The 24,769-nt window shown below is 39.2% G+C and overlaps 1 protein-coding gene across 1 annotated transcript in view; it reads left to right on the top strand.

The window, feature by feature from the left end:
- Positions 1-327: 327 nt before the first annotated feature.
- Positions 328-24,769, top strand: part of PRKCD (protein kinase C delta) — a gene marked incomplete at its 5' end in the record, with an annotated part of 29,759 nt that continues 5,317 nt past the window's right edge. Inside the window, 12 exons of the mRNA XM_082487734.1 lie at positions 328-442; positions 4,089-4,288; positions 7,298-7,358; positions 16,011-16,167; positions 16,844-16,875; positions 17,540-17,625; positions 17,987-18,116; positions 18,754-18,854; positions 20,040-20,136; positions 21,608-21,738; positions 22,421-22,594; positions 23,149-23,240. Of these exons, the coding sequence (XP_082343860.1) occupies positions 328-442; positions 4,089-4,288; positions 7,298-7,358; positions 16,011-16,167; positions 16,844-16,875; positions 17,540-17,625; positions 17,987-18,116; positions 18,754-18,854; positions 20,040-20,136; positions 21,608-21,738; positions 22,421-22,594; positions 23,149-23,240 (1,376 nt within the window). The remainder of the gene's footprint in view (positions 443-4,088; positions 4,289-7,297; positions 7,359-16,010; positions 16,168-16,843; positions 16,876-17,539; positions 17,626-17,986; positions 18,117-18,753; positions 18,855-20,039; positions 20,137-21,607; positions 21,739-22,420; positions 22,595-23,148; positions 23,241-24,769) is intronic.

Below are 24,769 nucleotides of genomic sequence, written 5' to 3' on the forward strand. Positions count from 1 at the left end.
ATAGGGTCTCTGTTTAAAAAATGAGCAATGTCTAAGGCAAAGACATTACTGCTCCTTACTTGTAGCAGGGTATGGTTAAAAAGGTGTCTTAAATTCAGTCTTTGATTGTACATGTTACACTTTTGTTGTTTCAGTATGTACCGGTTTTGCTTCAGGATCAGGGTCTCAAAGCCACATTCAAGACTTGCAACCTTTAGAGGATGGGTTCTATCAGCTGTGATGGCTGCTGAGAAATGTGTATTGCTTTCTTACAAGTCTCAGACCAGATCTTTTATTCTACAATTTTTATTTACTTCTTTCCACTTAGGTTGTCTATCATTGTGAGCAATGGCCCCCTTCTTACGGATATCTTTCAACTCATTTGAGCTGGGACCTGTGCAGAATCAAGGGGAACAACTACAGCCTTTCTGTGCTATCAAGATGAAGGAAGCATTGACTACAGGTGAGGTTGCAAATGGTGATGCTTTTCTGAATAAGTTTTTGAGAAATACTGTAATCCCTCTTAGTCTATGAATGGTAATGAGTCCTGCTGTTCCTGTCATGCCAAGCACTTCAACATGATCTTTTCTTTCAGAGTGGCAGGAATAACAATGACTTTTATCTCTGTCCCCACCTTAAAACAAGACCTCTTTATTAGTGCTTTCTTGTCCTATGGCCAGAGTGCTCAGCACTTGGTAGGGTGAAGTGGAAGATCTCTTGTTTCTTCCTTCACCACCAACACACAACTACTCACAAAATATGTGGTGAAACAGCTGAAATGTCACTTTTGCATAGGTTAAGGTGAGTTGTGAATTTTGCATGACAAAGGTTTGCAAATGCTAAATAAAGCATTGTTCTTTCCAGTTCCGCAAGTGGCACACTGGCTTGCAGAAGCTCTGCAGGGGAGAGGGTGGTGTAGTGGAGTGCCGTGAAGAGGGATCTGAACTGCAGCAGGTTTGAGAGAGCCATCCTCAAGCATAGTGTAGTAAATGGTCTTTACTGACTTGGAGAATAAGTTTCAATGAGAAGCGTATGTGGTGGTTGCTGTAGGAACTGAGGCATTTTGGCAGAATTATTTGGTTGCAATGACTTGCACCCAAGGTCTTGTTCCTCCCTTTTCAGCAGGCACTCAGCCTTCAAAGACTGATTCTTTATAGAAACTGGTCCAAAGGTTTATAGTATTTTGTGATGTTTAGCTAGAATCACTGCAGCCAAACAGGATGAGAGGGAGTTGCTGTACTGGGTTAGACTGCAGACGTCTAATCCTGCATTATGGCTCTAGGGCTTCACAAAACATCATAGAATGCAGCAAAGGGTGAATTTTCTTCTTCACAATATGATTGGGCTTTCCCTTTATTGCTGAGGGAAAAACTGCATTTAGATTTCAAACACAAGGTGCAGTGCTCCAAAGAAGCCGTTTCCTAGTCTGTTGGGAGAACCTCTGAAGAAATGGTCTTGAAAGTGTTGCAGCTGCCTAAATGTGTGGAGAGGTGGAAGTGGTCTAAATAAATCCACTTCTTTTTTTTCAGCTATTTCCTTTTGAAAAGTAGAATTGTCCCAACATTTCTCCTCTTTGTTTGCATGTGTCTTTGAAGCGCTGAAAAATGGGGGAGGAGGGTGCAGTGAACCTTGGAGCAGTGACTGCTTGGGGTAATCGGGAAAAGAAACTGATGTGCCTAATATCAGTTTGACAGGATCTGGAATAACTTTTGTTGGATTTGCACGCTGAAACAGGATCAAGGAAAAGCTTATTATATAGGAAGAAGAAAGTCATTTGCATAATGATTAAGTATTAAGCCAGTTTGCAAACATACTGTGTTTTGAAGCCAGTAGTGTTAGCAGAGAAACAAAGGAGGCCTGAATACAGGAGGGGTAAGAACACTGTTCTTCCTAAAGGCTGTTCTTTCCTGACACCTAAGTGTTCATTTACAGGCAGGCAGTGTGATCCATGACAAGTCTTGATTAGTATGATTTTAATTACAAAAGCAGCGTGGCCAGGCTGGAATTGTTGCCAGTAATTCGGATGACTTCCTTCTGTTTTACATAGGGTAAAAACGTATATGGTAAGTGATCAAAGAATATATTAATTGGCACATAGGAATAGGGAGAGTCCTGTGAATGGACTGAAATAGTTCTCTGCTGCTGCTGGTTCTGCAAACCCTGAATTATTGTATAAGGTTCTGCATTTCTTATATTCCCAAGGATGCCTCCTGAAGCGTGCCATTTTGATGAAGGGGTTTGGCTTTAGCAATCAAAAAAATACATGAGTGTAAAAGCCTTGCTGTGCAGACAGCCTGCTTTTAATTCTCCCTCGCCTTTATTGTCCGTCCTAATAATCTCTAAATTGTGTTTTGCTTGAACTTTCCCTATATATTTTCACCATAATATTTCAAATTTTTCCATACTTAAGAATATGAAGTACAGGGCTCTGGAAGTATGTTTGCACTGCTAAGGACCTGAGTTTTATTTTCTGCAGAGTTCCCCAGATTCAAGATAAAAGCTTTTGACTGAGTAGAGGAGAAATGCTCAAGTTGGTGTTGAAATGGAGGAGGTCCTTAGGTGTCTGTTTCTGAGCATTTCAGAATGCCCTTTGGCAAGAAGACTTAGGTCTGCTTGTCAAAGTTGTAATTTGTAATGCTGTTGTTGGCAGTCATTCCCTAATAAAGAAGTACAAGGACACTATTTGCTACTCTTGTTTGGATAGCTCAGCACAATTAAGTGGAGTGCATCGAGCAAGTTATTAATGAATGAACACAAACTCTGCCTTGAGTTCCCAGGAAGATTTTTAAATAATAAGTATCTAATTCTTCCTTGGTTAAAGTGAATGTAAATTCCATTGCTAATTTTAAGTGACAGACCACATTGCAGCTTCTTGGGGAAGGGTCCAACTATTTAATCTGCTTTGCTATTGCCTTGCCATTGTGAAAACAGATTACATACTTAAAGGAAAAATGGATCATTCAGAGCTGGAGAGGCACTTAGAAAGCACTTGTGTTGCAGCAAATGATCTTGATAAATAGCAGAAATTGTGCAGAATGTACTAAATTACATTCAGTTACCTGAGCACAGATAGGGAACAATTGGCTCAGCAGCAAATCACAGAGAAACAACTGGGGAGGTGGCATCGTGTGCCAGAGTCACAGTGAAGAGCTGGATGTGGTTGTTTAGGAGGCAGTATCATTTTGGATGTGTTGGTGAGACTATTAAGAGACCCAGGTGTAGAAATACGCTGAAGCTTGTTATAGATTGTGCAATCACCAGCTGTTTTCTGTGCCAGAGGTAAGGACAGGAAAAAATTAGGTTAACTGGTAGTAAGAGGGACTGAAGCTGCATATTAGGGAAAAAATCCATCTAATAAGAATGGTGAAGCACTGTAAAAACTGCTAAGGAAGGAGTCTGTGGAGACCCTGTTATGGGACGCCGGGTAAATGTTACAAAAAAATTAAGATGTTTTTTGAGGTCCCTTCAGCCTTTTCCTTATTCTTTAACTACACAATGTCTGTATGTGCGAGAGAGGACAGATAAGGCCTTGTAATATCCTTTAAAAAGTAGCAGTTGTGGCAGAGAGAGAGAGAGAGCACAATGTTAAGGAGAGTGACTTATGAATAGAAGTGAAATGTTGGGATAACTTGCAAGTAGATTAATGAAATGTGGAGCTTTTAATTTCTCAGCCACCTGTTTCAATTTAAACTAGGTCAGTGTAAGACGTATCTTAGTTTTTCTTACAGTAGCAGGTATTCACTATGATCAGACGACATGCCGTGGAGATTGATACCAGAAAGCAGCTATGCAAATATTCCCTGTCAAGCTGACTGACTAAACCAGCTTCTGAATTCCAGAACGGGATTTGTCCCTCCTGGTCTCTCTGGCTGCGCATTAACACCTTCACTGCCTTTGCATGCCGTGTTAGTTGGGGTGAGCTTTGCCTTCCAAGTCATGAATGCTTGAACTGAATATTTGAACTTTGTCCCAACCACAGTCCAAGAAGTAGTAAGTCTGCTTTTGGTTTCAGTACAAGGATTCTATCTTTTGTTTTATTTTGTTTAGTTTAAGTACCAGATCTACTTTATTTGATTTTACAGTTTCTGTTCTTTTTTTGTGGCTTTCAGAGAGAGGAAAAACTCTAGTTCAGAAGAAACCAACCATGTATCCAGAATGGAAATCAACTTTTGATGCCCACATTTATGAAGGACGGGTTATTCAGATTGTTCTCATGAAAGCAGCAGAAGAACCATTATCTGAAGTGACTGTAGGTGTGTCAGTCCTGGCAGAGCGGTGCAAGAAAGGCAACGGCAAAGCAGAATTCTGGGTAAGGAAGATTAATTCCTTAAACTTGCTGACCTGGTTATGTTTCTTTCAAGCTGAACGGATGCCTTATGCCTTTTAAGCTATGAGTGTTTGATCCCTTTAGCATGTGTGGCAGGGCTTGTAAGACAGTTATTTTAGCAGCATTTTTTAAGCAGATAATGTACAATCAAAGTTCAAGAAACTGATAAAATCCATAGCATTAGTGTTTGAAATAATGGCATATATCATATTGAGTGCCTATTTTATAAAGCCTCACAGTTTTTAGCAAATAGCAGACATTTAAATTGGATCTGATCATTGTAATTCATCCAGAGAAAAAGAAAGGTGAAGCTTATTCATTTTATTAGAATTTCTAATTTTTTTATTTATTCTTACAACAAATTTTAGTTTGCTTGATGCTGCTATAATGGGGATCCTTTAATCCCCATTTTTGTTATCTTGGTATCTTTTCTTACACCTGTGTCCCAAACAATTGTTTGTAGGTGAAGTCAAGGGATATGGCATCTTGCTGAGTGTCATTTGCTCCTGTATTGCACTGAGTACAATTCTGAATATTGATCTCAGAAATGTAACAGGGGAGGTAAAGTTAGGGTTTAATGTAGTTTTAAACTTAGAAATATACATTTAGCCTAAATACCAGTAGTTATGTAGTCAAACTACATAAACCCAAACAACAAATTTTAAATAATTATATGTGAACAGATTTCAATAAGCAGTGTGAGCTGTGAATAAACAGAAAATTAAAAATAAAAAAATATTATGTATTTTATATGTCTAGAAAGAGGGGAAAGTGACAGAGGCAGGGAGGATCAAAACCCTGAGCCCAGTTTTCTGAAATGCCAAACGTGTTGTTTCATTCATTTAGTTGATGTGTTGCAAAGAATTTTCAATGAATTGAGGGTTTAATGATGTCATCTTTATAAAATCCTATTCTCTAGCTTCTTTTTCAACTTTCAGATGCAACTGAAGTTGCTGAGATCCTGGTCCAACAAAAAGGGTTATGAGAATGTGATGAGGCATTATTGCCCTGAGAACTCTGTAAAATCTTGAAGCAACTCTAATTAGCATCCCGACTATTCAACATTTCTCCAAATGCAGAAATAAGATTCAGAGAGGAATATCAGGATATCCTATCATTTGGGTGAGAGCTGTCTAGCTAGGTGGATAGGTGCTATAAATAGTTTTTCCCATTATCCAGTTGCGTGTAAAGCTGTACTCCAGACAGCTTGCCCAGAAACTACATGTGTTTTGCTAATTTGCTCATCTCTATATGTGGAGTACAGTTAGTGCTAAGGAAATAGTTGCTAAACGTGAGCAGGTCTCCTTAGAATCTCACCCATAGTCTTGTATCCAAAGCTGCCTTGACTGGAGCGTTGCCGAACTTGCCCAGAACATGAACCCTACAGGAGACCTTTTCTCTTGGGTGGGCTAAAGCAGCATGAGCAGGTAGTACAGATAGTTTCTGGTTACCTCCAACTTGATGAGCATCTCTTTTCTCACACAATTGGTGATGCTGGTCCTTCCTTGATAGAGGATGGATACAGGAACTCTTTTCTGGATATATGAATGCTTTTCCTGAATGCTGGATATGAAGAGAGGGAGTATCCAGTTGTTTCCTAGCTTAGTATGGGAATACTCTTTTTTCTTTTTTTTTTTTTCTTAAAAACCCTCCTATTCTCTATCAAGTGCATTTTTGCTGTAAATGGCAGGATTTTTTTCTGAGTATGTGCAAATCTAACTATCTCACCAAGCAGATCTTGGCAAAAACCTTTCTTAAAGGGGTGCTTGATATTGAAGGGGCTTACAGATTTTGCTAGGTCAGTAGGATCTCACTGGCTTATATTCACCTGTTACATTCTGAAATCATACACTTCTTTTTCCACACCTTAACTTGAATTCCGAGATCAGCAATTACTCAGAAGAGTAGTTAAAAGTAATAGTGATTGGTTTTTAGTTTTAGTGATCAGTTAAAACTTATTGATTCAATGGTCTGAAATCCTCTGCTTATTATCCATAGAACAGGTACCACGTAGGCGCCATCAGCATTAAACTTGCTCTGTATGACCTCAGTCGTGACATGGACAGACCATCATGCCCAGCAAAGACACGTTAGTTCACTTAGCATAGCCTATAAGGTTATTTTTGTGTCTGGAGAGGCAGCCCGTCAGAAGTAGCTGTAACTGATGTCTTTGCCTTCTGTAAGCTTTGTTGGGCAAATGTTTTGAGTGTCAGATGTTACCTTAAAGATGAAAACTTAGTCATTATCCCAGTAGGATAATGGGATTTGTGGCGATATGTTCACGGGTGTATCTAATGTAATTGTATTTTTCTTTTTTTTTTTCCCTTCCAAGTTGTATTTACTGTTAATCCAGGGATACTTTGCTCTGTGCTGAAGACTGAATCAGACTCTTTCATGCTTAATAGCTTCTTACGTTTTATGAAGGCAGCAGTTTAAGAATTAGTAGCTACTTTCTGAGCACAGGAACTGACCTCAGCTATTGGCTTAAAAGGCATTTGTTTTTGCTGGTCTGTAGAATTTGCAACAGAAACCATGTGTGAATGGTTTGAGGGGGAAAGTAAAATAAACGTTGACAATACCACTGTTTTTCTGATTACAGACAACGGTATTTGATATCTCTGTGGCTTGTACTCTCAATAAACATATAAAGGATTGTATAGACTCTTTCTTTTAAAACTCGGTTCCTGTGCAAATTGAGTTTACTGGTAGTAAAAACAGAAGTCAACAAACATCTTTGCAGAAATGGGAAAGGGACATGCAAAAATGTGAACTTTGACTGCGCCGAACTTTTGGGTAGACATCAAAGCAATGCAGCACACTAGTAAAAGCAGTAGAATAAAACCTGGTTCAGCTGCAGCAGTGAGCTATGGAAGGGGGTTGTAATCCAATAGTTAGTGAACATTATACCTTGATTCCCTAAAAAGAACTGTTTAAATTCCTGAGAGTTTCAGTCAACCACATACTTCACTGTTGATATCTTTCTTTCCATAGCTTGACCTACAACCTCAGGGGAAGGTGCTGATGGCTGTGCAGTATTTTTTGGAAGATGCAGGTAATGCCAACTGGTTATTTTCACTCAGTTATGTAGAAACAAAACTTTTTTTCACATTCCTTTTGTGGAACACAGGATGTAGCTTACAAAAACAAAAAAAAATTCTACTCTGTACCTGGTGTACAGAGTAGAATTTTCTGATTTTATTAATTTGTTTTGTAGGGTTATTGGGTGTTTAATATGTCTGTCTTCAGTGATCGTAACAGTGAGTGAATGGTTAAGTGTTAAAATGCAAATTTAGTCAATGTTCTGCCATAGCAGTTTCAAAAGTGAACGATCTGTATATGTCAGAAATCTACAATAGTTATGAGGGGGGAAGCTTTAAGTACAGTAACACAAATCCCCGCCAAAATACTCGGGTTTATATCTGTGGAATTCTTTCCTAGAGGAAATTATGTAAATCTCGCAACTTGCTTAGCTAGGGGTTAAAACTCTCCTGTACTAGAAGTCACGAAACCATTATTTCTTGGGAATTGAACTGGTCTGCCATACTAGCTTATCGGTCTTACGTGGTTTAATACTATGTATTTGTAAATAATAAGTTGAAAGAGTAAGCAGTAAGTTTTAAAGCATTGGGTTTTTTGTTTCCCCCAGATATATACCGGGAACATAGTTCTGCTCTCATAGAACAAGTTAATTGTGAAGGTACCATACATTTTTGTACCATATGTGCAATCTGTGTAGCAGTTACTAGAAAAGCTACTAAAGACAGAATGTGATATGCAGTACATGACATTTCAGGGTTGACATTTTATCTTTGCAATGGCAAAAAAAACAACCTATAGACTCGTTATTTTGGTTTCCTTTATGAAAAGTTAACTCTTGAAAACAAAATTTTAAAAAATTCCGTGGCTCTGAAGAGCTTGTAAGGAAGTCCGTTTCTGGGAAGATGAAAAGCTTTCTGTTTATGCACCAGTAGTATTCTGGTTTGCATTCAAAACTCTTGTGAGCCATTATACTAGAAAACTTTCCTCCTGGTCTCCGTCATGACTTTCCTGTGCAAGGCAGTTCCCTGGGGTAGTGGTATGAGGAGCGCTAATGAGACGTACAGAAATCCATTTGTCCAGGAAACTTAGAAGTTTCTTAACCAAAACTGTAGAAAACCAACTTCAGTGTTCTTGGTTGCTTATTTGTTGAGGCTGAAGCGTATTTCCTCCTCTCCGCACAGACATGAGGAACAGTAGAGATGGCATAAGAGAAAACCTTCCATAATTTGCTATTAGCTGTTAGTATGAAGGTAATATACTTGCGTGCTCTACGTACTAAAATAATTGTGCTTAGTTATTGATGAAAATAATTTAAAAATAGATACAATGTTCTTGCAATTCTTTTAATTGCCTGTATTAGGGATTACAGATGGTAGTGGGAGAAGCGTAAATACCAGACTATTAAGTCATGCAACTATACTTTAATTGGCAAGTTAAGATTCCCATGTTAATGCTCTTGTTAGACCTTCTACTTTGCAACAACTTCCTATTTACCTTCTGCTTTATAGAAAATTATTCACCAATACCTTTCTGGGAATCAGACTTCAGAAGCAGTGGAAACTCCCTTTCAAGACACTTATACATCTACATTTTGCGAAGGAAAGTCACTCATGCTGATATTTGCAGTGTTCACATCAAACATCAATACCTTTTAACATACTAATCCTCAAAATTATAGACCTTCCTCATGTCGCTATCTGTACATTGCTAAATAGGCAAACATTGAATGATTTTTGGCTCATCGCTGCACTGCTGTAAATGTTTTCTCTAGTTAAATTGGCGGTCTCCAGTGTTAGAGCAGAGCAGTTTGTTAGTGCGTAACAAGGATGTTTGTATTAACTTCCATTCTTCACATTGCTAAAACCCTTAGTTAATAGCTGAAAGCTCAGAGACAGTTCGCATTCCTTCCTCTGCACATACATTTTGTTTGCCGTCTGGCGCGCCTCTCCGTACAGAACTGTATGGTAACCGTGTTGCTAAAATACTAAAAAAGGCTTGCTCTGAAACTGGTATTTCAGTTTTTCCCTAGTTTATTTGAAGGCATTGCTACCATTAGTATCTTTGAGTTATAGGTGCTACCTTTTGTTTGGAAATCTCCAAGCACTTTGCAAAAGTGACTAATTCTTTCTTTGGCTTGTTTTGCCAATTAAAGCTGTTGTTTTTCAACCATTCCTTCTAAGTAGCAAACATTCTGCCTTCTTTAGATAGAACTGCCTTTCTCTGCTTTGATGGTAGGAACCAGTATTGAGAAGTAAGTGTGTTATTATTCCATTATCAGATTTATTATTAGAGGAAAATTTTAATGGAACAAACGGATATTAAAATTTGCTCCGTGATCGGCTACACTGAGACATTTCATTTGTATATTCTTTTTGCAGATTGAGGCCTGGGCAGGTAATTTAGGGGCTACATATGAGAAGTCTTCCCAGTCCTAGAGGATTTTTTTTCTTTCTAGACCCTGTAAAACGGGGATTGCAGAGTCCTGGCTCAGAGCTGTCAAAGAACTTTTTTGTCTTCTCTCCTGTGATTTGAAAATAAGTTTGTGTTGGCAATTAAAAGTTTTTCTTCTGGTGTGTGAGACACGAGAACAGCGTGTTGACCCCCATTTCCATTTCAGAATATTGTTTTCTTTCTGCCCCTCCTTCTCTCGTTGTAGTATTGAAACTAGGTTATAATTCTGTAAAGCAGCTTTAGTTTTAATAGGTGGGCGTTGCAATGAGTTTAATGCTTTGCTTGATCGTTGTTTATTCAAATGTAGTTAATGACCTTATCGAGTAAGAAAACCCAGGATCACAGAGGTGGCTGGCTGTACTGCTGAGTGTCTTGTGCGGTGTTTGCAGCTTTGGAGGCTTTGGAACTATGTTTGCATCTTGTTTTTGAATTCTGAATTGCTGTTTTGCTGGCTTCAGCTTCCTGGAGAAAGGGTTAGTGAATTCTTTCCTTAAAATGCTATTAGATTTATCAGAAGGTGAGTAATTTGCATGTGAGCTTTTGATATCTCAAGTATCTGCCTTCTGGGAGAGGAACATGAACCAGAGAGCTGCATATATTTTGAATATGTTTTTCTCCGTGTGTGTTGAGATGAGTGTTGGGGAAGCGTAAGATTTTGGAATTTTTCTCAGGCATCGGTGAAAAATAATAGGGTAAATAACAGATTTGCTATCCCAGCCTGCATATTGTATGAGTCTAAATTAAGATTTTGAAGTAAGTTTCTCTATGGATGAGGTGTGTTGGGGAAGGATTGTCGCGTTATTAGTAAATAATAATGATGAGGGCTGAAAAGCCAGAACTGGGCCTTATAATTGTAACTGAGGAAGTTGGTATGATTTAATTGTTTAACTGAGAGAATGCTATTTCTTAAAATTTGGCAGATGTGGGAGTTATTCAGTGGCACCTAGCATCTGCTTTAATCTGCATCTAGAAGCATGATTGCATGAATTTAATAAAAACATTTTTCAGCTTAAGTTTCTTAAAGAAAATCAAACATTTGCAGATGTAGTAATTTCATGAACACAAAGTTGGCGGTGTATTTGGTTGGTAAGGTAGCTAATAAGTTGTGTAGAGGAGAGAAAATTTGATATAGCTTATACATTCACTAGAAATTTGATTTAGAAGCTGTATTTTGAAAGGATGATTGTACTGTGCCTTTGTAATTTAAAAAAGAAAAGAGAAGACCTGTTTTCCAGTTTATTCTCTGTTTTACCACAGCGAATGAGATACCGGGTATATGTGCAACAGTGTTAACCAGAACACTTACTGAAATTTGAAGAAAAAGGACTGTGTACAGCTGAGCACAGACTGTGTTAGCACAGCAGCTCTGCAGATGGTGTGAGCGCTACAAAGACTGTAGTGTGGACATGGGATTTTTTTTTTCTCCTGGCTTGAAAGGCAGGTCTTGTTAAAACTCTGGTGTTTTGTTTTAGCACTTTTCTAAAAGACCATTGACTTTGTTAATGCCTATGAAAGACTACTTCAGTAGAGACATGCTGAATGTAGCTGCAGAGCAGCCCTCCTCAATGCTCTGCTACGTGTAAGTCGAAAGAGTAGTAGGTGCTGGCGCAGTGGCCGAGGACTTCATTCATTTATTTAGAGGAGAAGACAAGAAGTCCGTGTGCCGTGGGTGTCCCAGTTTCTGCGCAGAACAGACCATAACAGACTTGTGGCTTTTCTTACAGTAGAAACACGTGCACTATTACATTTACATATTACATTTTTATAATGGTGCTGCTAAGAGTTTATAACACCGTTTTGGACTGCTTGTGCTAAAGCTTGTCGTATAACTGCTTGGGGCCGAGATAGATAATTTGAAATTGTGTGCCAGCTTTGAGAGCAAATTATTGGTATTGCTACTTAAATGTCAGCAGTGTAAAATCCGCAAGTACTGAGAATGGTGGAGATAGATTGAAAAAAAAAAAAAAAGGGAGAAATACATGGCAATATTAATACACTACCTGTAAATGAAATGTTGTGATGATCACAAACCCCAAAATTATTTAGCACAGCAAGTTCATGTCACAGAAACGTAGACTTTTGAGAAACTTGTGTTTCTGTAAATGTTTGTCGGTAGGGTTGTTTGGTTTTGTGTTGTTGGTTTTTTTTTTTTTTGTACAGATGATCTGTAAAGCAATCTTCTCTAGGGCCAGGTTAAAGAGCAGTTTTCCTCTGAGAGAGTTCATACCAGGAAAGTCTCCTTTGTGAGGAACAAGTTTTCCTTTTTAATGATTGCTTTGTGAGATTAATATTTTTCTTGACCTGAAGGCACACTTAACTTTAAAACAAAGCCAAGTGCAGGGCAGTAGAACAGCAGAAAGGGACACCGAACAGAAATATTCATAGGTTTTATAATTTATTCTAAAGTTTCAGGCAAATCTCAACTTGAGCAGCCAGCTAGCTCAGAAAATGTTTTGCCTGTCCCTGTTTGAAGTGGAGTCCTGATTCTCAGTTTCTAACAGTAGCACTGTTGTCTTTCATCTGTTCACAAACAGAACTCTGAAATGAGCAACTTAAAATTAACTCTGAAGATGGTAAATATCTTTTCTATTATTTCTTTAAAAAAAAAAAATCCAGTAGGATTATTCTGGAGGTTGTTTTCTTTTGTCCTTGAACTTTTGAGGTTTTATTGAGACAATTTGACATCTCACCTTGAAGTTTATTGCAGTTCAGCAGAGTCCTAGCGATATTGTTTTAGCAAATGTTTTCCAGACTGTGGGCTGCATGTTATGTTAGTGGCTGTAAGGACGGCGAAATATTCAGAAGGACTGGCGCAGCAATTAGATAGTGTATAGAATCGTATGTTTACAGCACTTCTGGAGAACTGCACTGTCCATTCATAGGCGTGCTTAACGGTTTCTTAATGAGTATACGGCATGGAGGAGTTCTAGGTGCGTTTTTCAGATCACCTGCAAGTTTTGAGAAGGGACCTTGAAATACATGAACAATGTGTCAGTGATAAATATTAACCACAGTTTTCAATAGAGGAAATAGATTATGTTTAATGGCGTGTGCGAGGTCCAAAATGATTAATTTCAGGTCCAGGCCGCAGAGGCCACCTGGATTCTAGTTGCTGATTCAGCTGTTTTGGACATGACTTTCTGACCGTGTGCTGGCCCAGGACAAGCGATTCACGTGTGGAAATCCTGACTTGCTTGGAGGCAGAAGCAAAGGATTTGCCTTTGTTTTTCTTCCTCCCCACTCCGTCTCCACGCTGCATCCGTACAGTTGTTGGGAAGTTTACTTCCTTGCAATTGTTAGTTCTCTCTGCATCTTTGGAATAAAGCCTTTATTCCCCAGCTGAGTCGATGGTTGGCTGAACTTCTGGACATTGCATATTAAAGGTAATGCACACATTAAAGATAACTTGTTAAACACGCCCATAGTGAATTGAAATGAGCTACATTGTCATTTCAGAGCCATCTCAGCTTCAGGTGCGCTTCACTTGGAGCTGCTGTCCAAACATCTCGGCTTCTTCTGAAGCATACAAAAATGTTTTCAACTATACTTTGATACATTGGTTGGTTTTAGCAAAAATATTTAATATGGCAGCTGGTTGTGAAGACTCTGTGTTCTCACATGCAGATTTTGAAGTTTTGCTGTGCACAAGGATTCTTCATAGTTAAAAAAGTGTTGAAGGAAAGCGTGGGTATTTTTTCTCTTTTTGTCTTTTTTCTTTATACAAACTAAGCGATTAGTCTACTTATTACCCTCTCAAAAAATAGATGCCAGTCTCACGTATTTCTGTTAAGTCCAATGTCAGCATTCCAGACAGGGAGAAAATACCAGTTTCCCATATCCTGATCAAGTTTTGTCAGATCATTTTGCACGCAGTATCAGCAATACTAAATTGCTACAAGTATTTCAGCGTGAGGAGAAGCTGTGTCCTGTTCACCTGGTGAATCCTGTTACGTTTTTCACTAAGCATTGGGTTTGTTTGTCTCACAAACTTCAAGGTGGCTTTTGTCCCTTAATCTGCTCCATCACAGGTTATCTCCTCAGAATACATGGTATAAAGCAACACGCATTTGTCTGCTTTGTTGCTGTTACTAATTACATCACCCTTACCAAGACATCCTTTTCATGCAGGAAACAATATGAGCGTTACTGACTCTCAGTTGTTTTCCGTGGGCACGTTTCAGTGTGTGGTTTCCCTGAAGCATTTGAGGAACAGTGGGTGAGGTCTGTGTATTTGCTCAGCAGGATTAAACAAAGAGATAGTACTGTTTGCAGACTTGGACAAGCTGAAGTGCAGCAGCTGATGGGAGTTTTCATTGGGAGAACTCAGTAGCCTGTTTGAACGGCAGAAATGAACCCTGTTCCCGGAGGGGAAGAGGTAACTCAGTGGCGTATGTAGTGCCAGGGTGGCATCAGTGCCAGGGTGGCATCATCCGTGTTGTGAGCGCTTTTCAGGGGGAGGCAGGATGGGTTTTTCTCTGAACCAGATGGCCGGTTTCTCAGAAAAGTGCATTAATACCTAGTGGCAAAACCTGAGGACCTTTTTTGATCTTTCTTTTCACTAACGTGCTTAATCTTTCCTTAATCTCCGAGCTGACGTGGTCTGTCCTTTTCTAAGACAGTACATGCTGCTGCGGTCTGGCTGCTGTTGGCTGTGACTGATAAATTAGCCCATGACACTGAAAATGGTATCCAATGATAGATTGTGCCCCAGGTTCAGTGGTGTGTCGGAATAGCAGTGGTGGCGGCCAGCTAATAAAATGACAATAACCGAGCGCTGCTAGGAACAAGAAAACACAGGCTCCTGTGTAACTTTGCAGTAAGCTCAGGCACTGTGGTTAGTGTGACTTGGCAAAGGAAACAAATCTTTTCCTATCGGTGTAAAAAGCAAAGCTCTCACTGATATTGATAAAAGGCAATGGAGCAAATAAAAACCGATCGTATTGACAACAGAAAAATGTTCTTCTGGCGTTTTCCTTACTCCATTGTTGTGGAAACTCCCACCCTGCAAATGGCAATCTCTCATTACCCTGAACTTTGAAACACATTTCTTCCAGATCGGGACCCACAAGCTGCTGGCCAGAGCTGATGCGGTTAGCGGTTTGTCAGCTCCCAGCTACTGATTCAAGCCTCTGTCTTTTCCTGCTGGATGGGATTGTCCCTGAACAGCTCCTCTCTATTGACAAGAAACGTGTCCCAGGATTAAATTACCAATTACCCAGTCTATTTTGATACAGGTTCACAGGGCTACCACTGTTACAAACTCTTCCTATTATTTTCAAAATGTGTAAGTAAGGCTATATAGTCTGACTCAAAGATAGTGACAGAAGACACCTATTTTTGTAAGAGAAACTGAGAAGTTTCCTTAGAAATGAGTGGAAATAACTATAACCTGTAATGAAGGACCTGTGTGAGCCGGTTGGAGCCTGAGAATTTTTTCATTGTTTTTATTTCTTGGCTAATGCTATACGTAATTACTATGTATGTAGTATTAGATGCTACAGTACATACAGAGTGTGTACTATGATTGCTATAGCATTATATAGTACTATATACTGTAACTCCTTGGGGGGTCAGGAGGGGAGAGGAATGAGACTGGGACATGTTGACAGATACAGCATCAGCATTATGAGATAGCATGATAGAAATGTCTAATTGAAAATCTTGTTTGTCCTCGCTGCTTAATGATCCTGGGGGCTGAAAGAAACCCATCTTACAGTGGTATGGTCCAGTAGTGAGTCAGGAGGTCCTATAGCACTTCACCTGCATTTCTGCTGTAGTCCTGGTTCAGGAGGTCACACAGAGCAGCAGCGTGAAGAAGCTTCTGCTGAAGAAGACCTTCCAGCTTCCATTTATTTCTCTTGCATATAAATCGCATAATGTATAGCAGCTTATCTTTTTTCAAGACACAACTGTGTTTGTCATTTCTCTAGCACGACTGTTCTCCATTCCTGCTTCTTCCTCTCAGCTCATTTGCTGAAGGCTGCTTCTGAATGAGCAAGAGAGGGAAGCGCTTGCAAATGACAGAGTCGCCTTAGGGAGCAGCGTGTACATGTCTTCCACCCTTGTTGGACTGAAAGCCTGCAGAATGCAGGTGTAAAATAAATAGAAACACAAGGCTGCAACAGAAAAACAAACTGAACGTTTTGGAGAAGGAAATAATAATCTTTGTAATACCATAAAGTATTAAAAGTATGTCGTCTTGTCTCCCCCTTAGATTGCAAACAGTCAATGAGGGAAGAAGAAGGGACAGTAACTATGAACAGGAGAGGAGCTATCAAGCAAGCCAAAATCCACTACATCAAAAATCATGAATTTATTGCTACCTTCTTTGGACAACCTACGTTTTGCTCTGTCTGTAAAGACTTTGTATGGTAAGAAGGAAACACTAAGCTTCCCCCTTCCGCAAAGGCTAAATAATTGCAAATTTGCTTCAGGTATATTGAAGCAAAACATGATATGTAAATTCTTGTGTTGGGAAATGGAAATAATATATTTACTAAGAGCATTGTTATACCTAGGAACTATAGTTGTCTCTTTCACATTAAAAAATAGAACTTGAACATTTTGGCCACTGAAATAATGGACAAAAATTTCATCAGCATCAAGAGATCTGGCCCATCATCAACAGCAGCTCTTTGACAAGAAAGTGAGATGGTGGATCTGAAAAGATAACGCTCAGATTTTGAGATGTGAAGTGGCTGATAGCAGAGTAAAGACCCGTCGAGAGCAAAAAGCTGGATCTCTTTCATAGTAAAGCCATTTTCATAGTAAGTCAGATCAGCAGGATTTCCCATGTGATTGAAACCTTGTCTTTCTTGGGTTTCACTCCTAATTTGCTGGTCTGTCGAAACATACTACCTTATCTTCTAAACCTTGCCTTCTTAAGAGAGGATTCTGAATAGCAGAAGTTAGACCAGTTTTTTAATAGGAATAAATATTCCCATAGGCAAAGGATCGATTGGTTGACACGGTAAAAATAAAAAAGCCCACCTTTTATTCCAGAAAATGTGTATTTCATGATTTCCTTCTTTATCATTTGTTTTTCAGGGGACTCAACAAACAGGGATACAAATGTAGGCGTAAGTTAATTTTACTTTTTTCTTCTACTGCTTTTCATATTAACCTGTAGATTTAATAGTTCCTGATGAAAAATGTTTTGAAAATGTGGATGGCACAGTGCATCATCACCATAGGTAGTAGTAGATACTAAACACTGGTTTTGCATTATAACCTAAGGCTGTCTAATTATGATTCCTACTTGAGTTTTTATTATCAAGATTTAAACTTAGCTATTCTTCTCATTAGTGTGTAATGCAATTGAAAAGTTGCACTCATTTATGAGAGCAGTTTTTATGAAACCTTTTCTAAAATGAGTTACAGTTATTGATGGGTTTTACAGCTGAATTGAAAAGCGCTTTTGACTTAGCATAGATCTCTGTGCATTACTCAACAGTAGGGGAGATATCAAAGGGCAAAACTCAAAAGCATAATATTATTCTTCTGTTATCAAATGCTGGTGGCATTTCCTAATGGCAGCAGATTTAGTTTAGAAATAGAGGTGATGTAAAAAGAAAATGGGGAGGAAGCTGCTTTAAAAAGTTCATAATCTTGATAGAAAATAAAGGTCTTGGTGTATCTAGCATGATGTAAAGGAGCGTGTTTTTTACGTTGCGCTGTGGAATGTGAACAACCATGTATTTATTATCTGAAGGAATCCTTTTCTTTCTTGTGCATGTCTTGAAGAATGCAATGCTGCTATTCATAAGAAATGTATTGATAAAATCATTGGGAGGTGTACTGGTACTGCAGCCAACAGCAGGGACACAATGGTAAGAGCTGGAACAATATATTTAGAGTGTAATTATGTAATTAAACACTCCTGATTTTAACAAAACCTTGTATAGAAAAGGCCAGGTCCATTTGGGAGGTGCTTGGCTGTACAACCCAAGTTGCTGTCTTCTCTTGAAAATTATATGTAATGTGTAGTGGATGAAACTTTAAAGCAAGAAAAGTAGTTAAAAGCCCTGCAAGGGGGTGGGTAGTATTTGATGGGCAGATTCTTTTCCTGCGAGATGTTAAGACTGGGGTACTCAAGACAAAATTGTTGTAGCTTTGTAATACCCAAGCCGTTTTCTGTAAGAAGCTGGTCCTGTTTTGGGTAGAGTCCCTCACCCCTCTCCCTGTCCTCAGTTTCAGAAGGAACGTTTCAACATTGACATGCCTCATCGCTTCAAAGTTTACAACTACATGAGCCCTACCTTCTGTGACCACTGCGGCAGCCTGCTCTGGGGGCTGGTCAAACAAGGACTCAAATGTGAAGGTAGGGAGGAGGCGGGAGGGCAGCTGGGACCTCCCCATGCTTTTTCAGTGTTCCCACCCCCCACTAGAGATGAGCTATTGCTACACACTGTGCATTTCTAGATGTGTGTTATATAGGACGGGATTCATCTCGTCCATGTGTGGTTGAAAAAGCTTTTGTACTAGAGACAGACAAATAGGCACTTGGCTCATGTGACAACTCCATTAGAAGCTCACCTTGGCTGAGCTAAGAAACATGCTGCGGAGGTGTAATCTTGAGTATAATCAAAATTACTGCTTAGGGAATAGCTGAAATTTGGCAAGTCTGACTCAAGGTAGCGCCTAAAAGCGTATTGAAAACATTTACTGTAAATACCGTTTTAGAATTCTCCCACAAAAAGGCAAGATGGTCTTTCTTTATTGTAACAGATTTTGAGAGTAAAATAATAATGATTGGATTTTTGTTCCTATTGAACAATTTTTGTAACCTTCATTGAGTTAAAGGTTAAAACTGCAACTTTATTAAGAATGAGAGATCCATGTCGAATCTGGTCTTATAACAAGGTTTCTGGACTGCACAGAGAAACAGCCCTTTTTGTTGTAATATGTTAAACAGTATTTTCCTGATGCTTTTATAACCATCCTTACATTTCTTTTAGAATGTGGGATGAATGTGCATCATAAATGCCAGAAGAAGGTTGCAAACTTATGTGGAATAAACCAGAAGTTGCTAGCTGAAGCTTTAAATCAAGTTAGCCAGGTATGCTTTATTGCCTTTTGTCAGGTAATTAGTCATTTTCAGAGCATTTGGGGGGTTTTACTTCATCTTTTCTATGTCGCTTTTATGGGGAACTAAGTTTGGAACAGAGGAAATGCAAACAACTTTCTCTTTTTAATTTGACCTGTAAAGAGACTAACAAAGATGTCAGTAGCCTAAAGTTGAAACTGGCAGGAAAAAATTCCACCTGACAAAGAATTCTTAAAAAGATATGTTGTTTCCTGAAATCCAAGTTTGTTCTTCTATGGTACCAAGGTTATTTCACCCTTTCTGTTTAATTGTTTAAGCAGTGGTATCATAATGCTGAAGTCTGTTTTTCCATGCTTCAACTTTAGAATGCCACTTGAATGTTAAAATTAAATAAATAAGGAGAAATATACCAGATATTCATAACTTTTATTAATCTGAGATATACAGACAGAAATCTCCTCTGGAATTAACACTGGCCCTATAGTTTACATTGTTCATGTCCTGCTGTGGCATGGCTGTCTCTTGTGGTCATCTTCTGACTTGCAAATAAAGATTCAGACACAAGCTCTGAAAGAAAACAGGAAAATATATCACAAAAGCCAACAGTGCTTCCTTTAAGATAAGTGTTCCTAAGCTTTCACAGGATATTTACTTTGAAAAGTGAGAGCTGTTGCTCCAGCTATTTCACAACACAGAAAAGCTTAATATTTTCATTACTAAAATTTGATCTTGGGGATCTTCCATACATAAAATTTGTTTCCCTGTTGCTAAAGACAGATGTCGCACAGAGATACGACTTCAGCATGTCCAGTATGACAGTGATTCCCATCTCCTCTTTCAAATGAACATATGTCCAAGGGACATTTTCTCACAGTTTAAGTTGTTCCCACTGTGGATTCAAACAATTATACCTTTTAATAATTTTGTAACCAACAACACAACATAAACTCTTCAGGATTTTCAGTGACTTATTTTCTTGCTGTGAAGTAAAGTAAAGCAATTGGCTCATCTGAAGCTGTAAAGAATGTGGCTTAAATAGTCTATGAAGCAGACTTCTTGGGGAAAAAATAGGTACTAGGATTTAATAATAATAAAGAAAAGATTGTAATGCAATCATGTTACATTTAACAGCTATTGTTGTAAGTGCTTCTAAAGTAATAGTGCAAATATATCTTCAAATGTTCCCTTCCTCCTCAGAAATCTACACGAAGGTCTGATTCTGGATCTGTAGAAAGTGTTGGTATTTATCAAGATTTTGATAAGAAACCTAGAGGTCCAGGAGGAGATACAACAGGTGAGAAAAGCTGCAATGTTTTAATTTAGCTGTTCACCTACCAGACTACAGAAACTAACAATTTAAGTAGTTATTCATTCTTGCCTCGTGTTAAACATTTTTTTTCTAATGAGCACTGTTAAAAAAAACCCCATGCAATATTTTTTTTTACCTTCTCCCAGCCACACAAAATGCTCACATAACTTTTGACAAATACGTGTAGTTGTTAGTCCATAAGCATAAACCCACCTTTCTGCAAGATGATTGCTTTACGCACTGCAGCGCAGTTCCCCATGATGGAACTGGAGGCTATTTCCCTAACCAGATACGCACGTACAACACGCTTCCCTCCCTCCCTCCCTCCTGTAACCGAAATGTCATGCACATTGTTAATTATCTTGATTTGTTCACAACCCATTAGGAACCAATGACAAGTGCTCTCTATTTTAGGATGTAAGTAGCCAAAATACTACTTGAGATTAAATGGCTGAAATAATTTAAGTAGTACCTGGAATCCTATCCGTAAAGGTTCAGAGTAAGGTTATTTTTTATTACTGCTAAAGAGTTCTAGCATTGTATATGCCTTATTTTCATACCTGCTAGCCTATGATGATTTATGCAAAAATAAATGCAACTGTAGAAGTAACTTTTTACCAGATGGAAGTCACCGGGCTCAGTAAGAGAGAATGGGTGGTACAGGATTTTAGATATTCATCCATGCAGTGAACCGATTCTATTGAAATGCCAAGTAAGAAAATTATTTTGATATTATTTCTCATACGTGTTCTGATTTGCCAGAACAGAAAAGAAAAAAAAAAAAAAAAACCTCTTGCAAAAGTAGTTTGGTTTAATACTAAGTCAGGGTGCAGCCACTGTGATTCCTCCCTGGGTTATTGCAGGCACTGGGCAGCTTGTGGGGCATGCACAATATCATCTCGTGATTATTGTCAGCTTCTTGCTAGTGACCCAGCAGATCTATGCAGCGAAGGTTAAAAAAAAAAAAATATGCGGTTATTAATTTTAGGATATAATAAGGATTAACCTGCATGATTCTGCTTCTTAGCCAGCATCTGGGCATAAATTGGATTTTTTTACGTCCTCTCTGCTTAGGCTGAGGGACTGCCCTGTTCTTTAACAGAAGAAAAATAATTTGTTTACAAGCAGTCCTTGTAAATTATGTTTTTCTCCAAATTCTGCTCTGTATCTTGGTCATAGGAGAAAGTTAGGGCCTTTCATGTTTGTAATGCCTAAGTATTGCTCAAACCCAACATTAGAAACGATTACAGATTCAGTTCAAATCCAACATTACCACGTATGCTTGTGTAATTTAAACTGTTATAAACTGCAGGAGTTGACTCATGTTTAGATTCACCAGTATTCCAGCAGCAGATGCACTGAAATAGCACGTCTGTACTTAATTCTTAGTGGGCGATTTGAGTCATGCACTATTTCTGCCTATATTGAACTTTAAACTCCCCGTTTCAATTAGCAGATAGCAGCGAGTACGATAAACTCTGGGAGGGAAGCACAGCCAAGACAGCATCACGAATTGCAAGCAGGAGAAAATTCAACATAGACAGCTTTGTCTTCCATAAAGTACTAGGGAAAGGAAGTTTTGGAAAGGTATGTAACAAACTTAAGGAGCTTAAGGTGACTGCTTTGCTTGATCTCTGCAATGCGATGGGCTATTTCCATTAACCAGAAAGGTCTTAATGTTACAGCCGCTTGGGTAGATAAACTTTTGACAGAATTGAATATAACCATCTTTGTCAAAGACAGTAGAAATTTATCACCTGAATCTTAACTCAAAAGTGATCCATAACGCACACTGGTTTTGCAGTTATTTAGTATTGAGGCAGAGGAATTGCCCATTATGCACCGCAGTGCAAAGGATGTTTTATGTTCGTACATTCTGTATAGAAACAGCCTCATAATGCTCCAGGGCAATGGCAGGGGGAGACCGGGGAGAGCAGCATGACCTCTGCAGACTCTGTCACCTGCTGTCTGTGACACTACAGCTCTAATGAAGGAAGAGGCTTTACATTTCTTCTGTTTATACACTCACAAGACATTGACAGAAAAACTGCCCTGGGAAGCTGCTGTGTCAGTTACATGGTCCTTGAGCCCCATCTCCTCATCTCTATGCCCTGCAACTTCACCTTCCTAAATCTCACTCATCTTTCCCATTTAAGTGCTTTCTAATTGTCACTGCACCTGCTTTAAACACCTTTGACTTTCCCTTATTGATACCATCAGCAACAGTCTTTCCTACATGTGCTGTAATCTCATCTTTTATTTTTCGTAGGTTCTGCTTGCTGAGCTGAAAGGGAAGAATGAATTCTTTGCTATCAAAGCTCTGAAAAAAGACGTGGTGCTAATTGATGATGATGTAGAATGTACCATGGTGGAAAAGCGGGTCCTCGCACTTGCGTGGGAAAATCCATTTCTCACACATCTTTACTGCACGTTTCAGACAAAGGTAAGAAAAAGCCCAATGGCAACAGCAACACAACAGATTCAGCCTTTTAATGGATGATGTTACTAGCAGTCAAGTGAAAGTAGCTTAGTGATGCAAATTAAATTTCCTTTTCTTGTGTTCTGTGCAGCGGTTCACAGGCCTTTGGAAAGTAAATATTGAGTATGACCCCCGCATATGTTGATGAGAATGGAATGAGATCAGAAAAACATCTATGCAATCTGGAATAAGAGGCAGTTTAATTTAAATCCTTGATTACCCTTTACCCTCAGTGAGGGAGAAAAAGATGACTGTCACAGGTAGAAGTCAGTAAATATGTTAAAATGTATATTAAGTCTAGAAACCCACAGAATACAAGATCAGCTATTTAACTTTGCAGTACAAGACCAGGCCACTCAAATCTGTAGGAGCCTCATATGATCTTAAGGGTGGATGAAATAGAGCGATATTCAGGAAAGGAGGAAAGTGGCCGCTTGGTCCCCAGCAGCCACGTTGCTACTTTGTGTGTGGTGCAATAGCATTGGTCATTTTTCCATTCTCTGGTTATTTGCAAACAGGATCATCTGTTCTTTGTTATGGAGTTCCTGAACGGAGGAGACTTGATGTTCCACATACAAGACAAGGGGCGTTTTGATCTCTACAGAGCAACGTAAGTCCACAGCCCTTCAGTCCCCATCTCCATGAATGATTTTAGTCTCTGTGGGTTTACTGCTTCTAGTTCCGCACCACTTACCTGCAGTCTTTCACTCAAGTTTCAGCGGCTGAGGATTGAAAAGGTATTTCTAGGCACTGGTTTAATACAATGAAGAAGTTCTGGAGTCAGGGCTTCTTAATTTATGTAGCAGTGTGATTTACTTCATGGGATGCTTGTACCTAGAGATGCTACACAAGCTAGCAATGAAAAGCAAAAGGTACAGCTTCAGTGTCCCTCAGTACAGTATTTTGATGGAAAAATTGGATCAAGCGTGGGGGAAAAAAACCCAACACTTATATTATTTACTAGTATTGCTAAGTTGACATAATAGTACAGAAAGATAATCTGCATGTTGGGTGGGGCTTGGAGCAAGCTGGTCTAGTGGGAGGTGTCCCTGCCCATGGCAGGGGGTTGGAACTAGATGATCTTTCAGGTCCCTTCCAACCTAAACCATTCTATGTTCCACAAGATACTAATAAAATGGGTAAGCACTTTGTTTAGCAAGTGCAATTGTGTCAGTTACCTATGGCTTAAAGATCACTGGAGCTGAAGAATTAAAAGATGCAAAAATACAGTAATTTTTTAGTTTTAGGTCAGTTTCTACCTCTCTCACCCAAAAGCAGGAGGGTTTGAGTTGTGTCATTGAAGGGGTGCATGCAAGACCTTGGAAGTAACAGTGCAGGGCAGTGGATCTACCTGTAAGCAGCAGCGCTATCGTGTAACTAGACTGGAAAATTACTTGTGTCAGTGTGCACTGTAGTGAGGAACACTGCCTGGATGGGATCAGATCAAGGGGTCTGGCGCAAATAGTGGCTGGTAGCAGCCAGCTTTATAGGTCAGGGCCAGCTCCCTTCCCTGCTCCCCAACAACAGTCTGGACAAAGCCCCTCCAGCTTACCTGCAGTCCAGCAAACATCTGCGTCTGGCAGCCTCTCTACCTGCCGCTGAAGTTTTGGGTCAACATTCATTCTGCTATACAGTAGAAATAGTTTTGTATTTGTTCAATTAAAAAAAAAACAACAAACTTTTTAATACATTTTAGGGGTAGGGGGAAGCATTCTTCTAGCATTTTCTGGATTGCTGCCTCCTTTTTTAAGAATGCCCCTGAAGTGATGCTACTTTTCTCTCTGTCTGCTGCAACTGGGCAGGTGCAGAGAGGGAGGTGAGGTCTGGGTCTAGCGCCCAGTCCCTCCCAACGCAATCCCGCACGTACTGAGCTCCCAGTAGCTGCCTATCCAAAGGCACCTGCGTATCACTAAAAACATAAAGACTATTAAAGAGTAGAAAAGGGACAGTGTTCCCTAATGGAAGTGGACCGAAGCAGTAAGGGAAGTTGCTGTCGTGTCCCTCTACTGTTTTGGCATTAGATACTACAGATGTGTGGTGAAGGGATTAATTTGCAGATTACAGCATCCAGCTATAGAAATACAGCTATATTAGTATTTAAAGAAGTGTACAGTACTTCTCACTGTGTGAAGAGATGGG

This window comes from Vanellus vanellus (genome assembly GCF_965231255.1).
Source record: "Vanellus vanellus genome assembly, chromosome: 9".
Taxonomy (NCBI): domain Eukaryota; kingdom Metazoa; phylum Chordata; class Aves; order Charadriiformes; family Charadriidae; genus Vanellus; species Vanellus vanellus.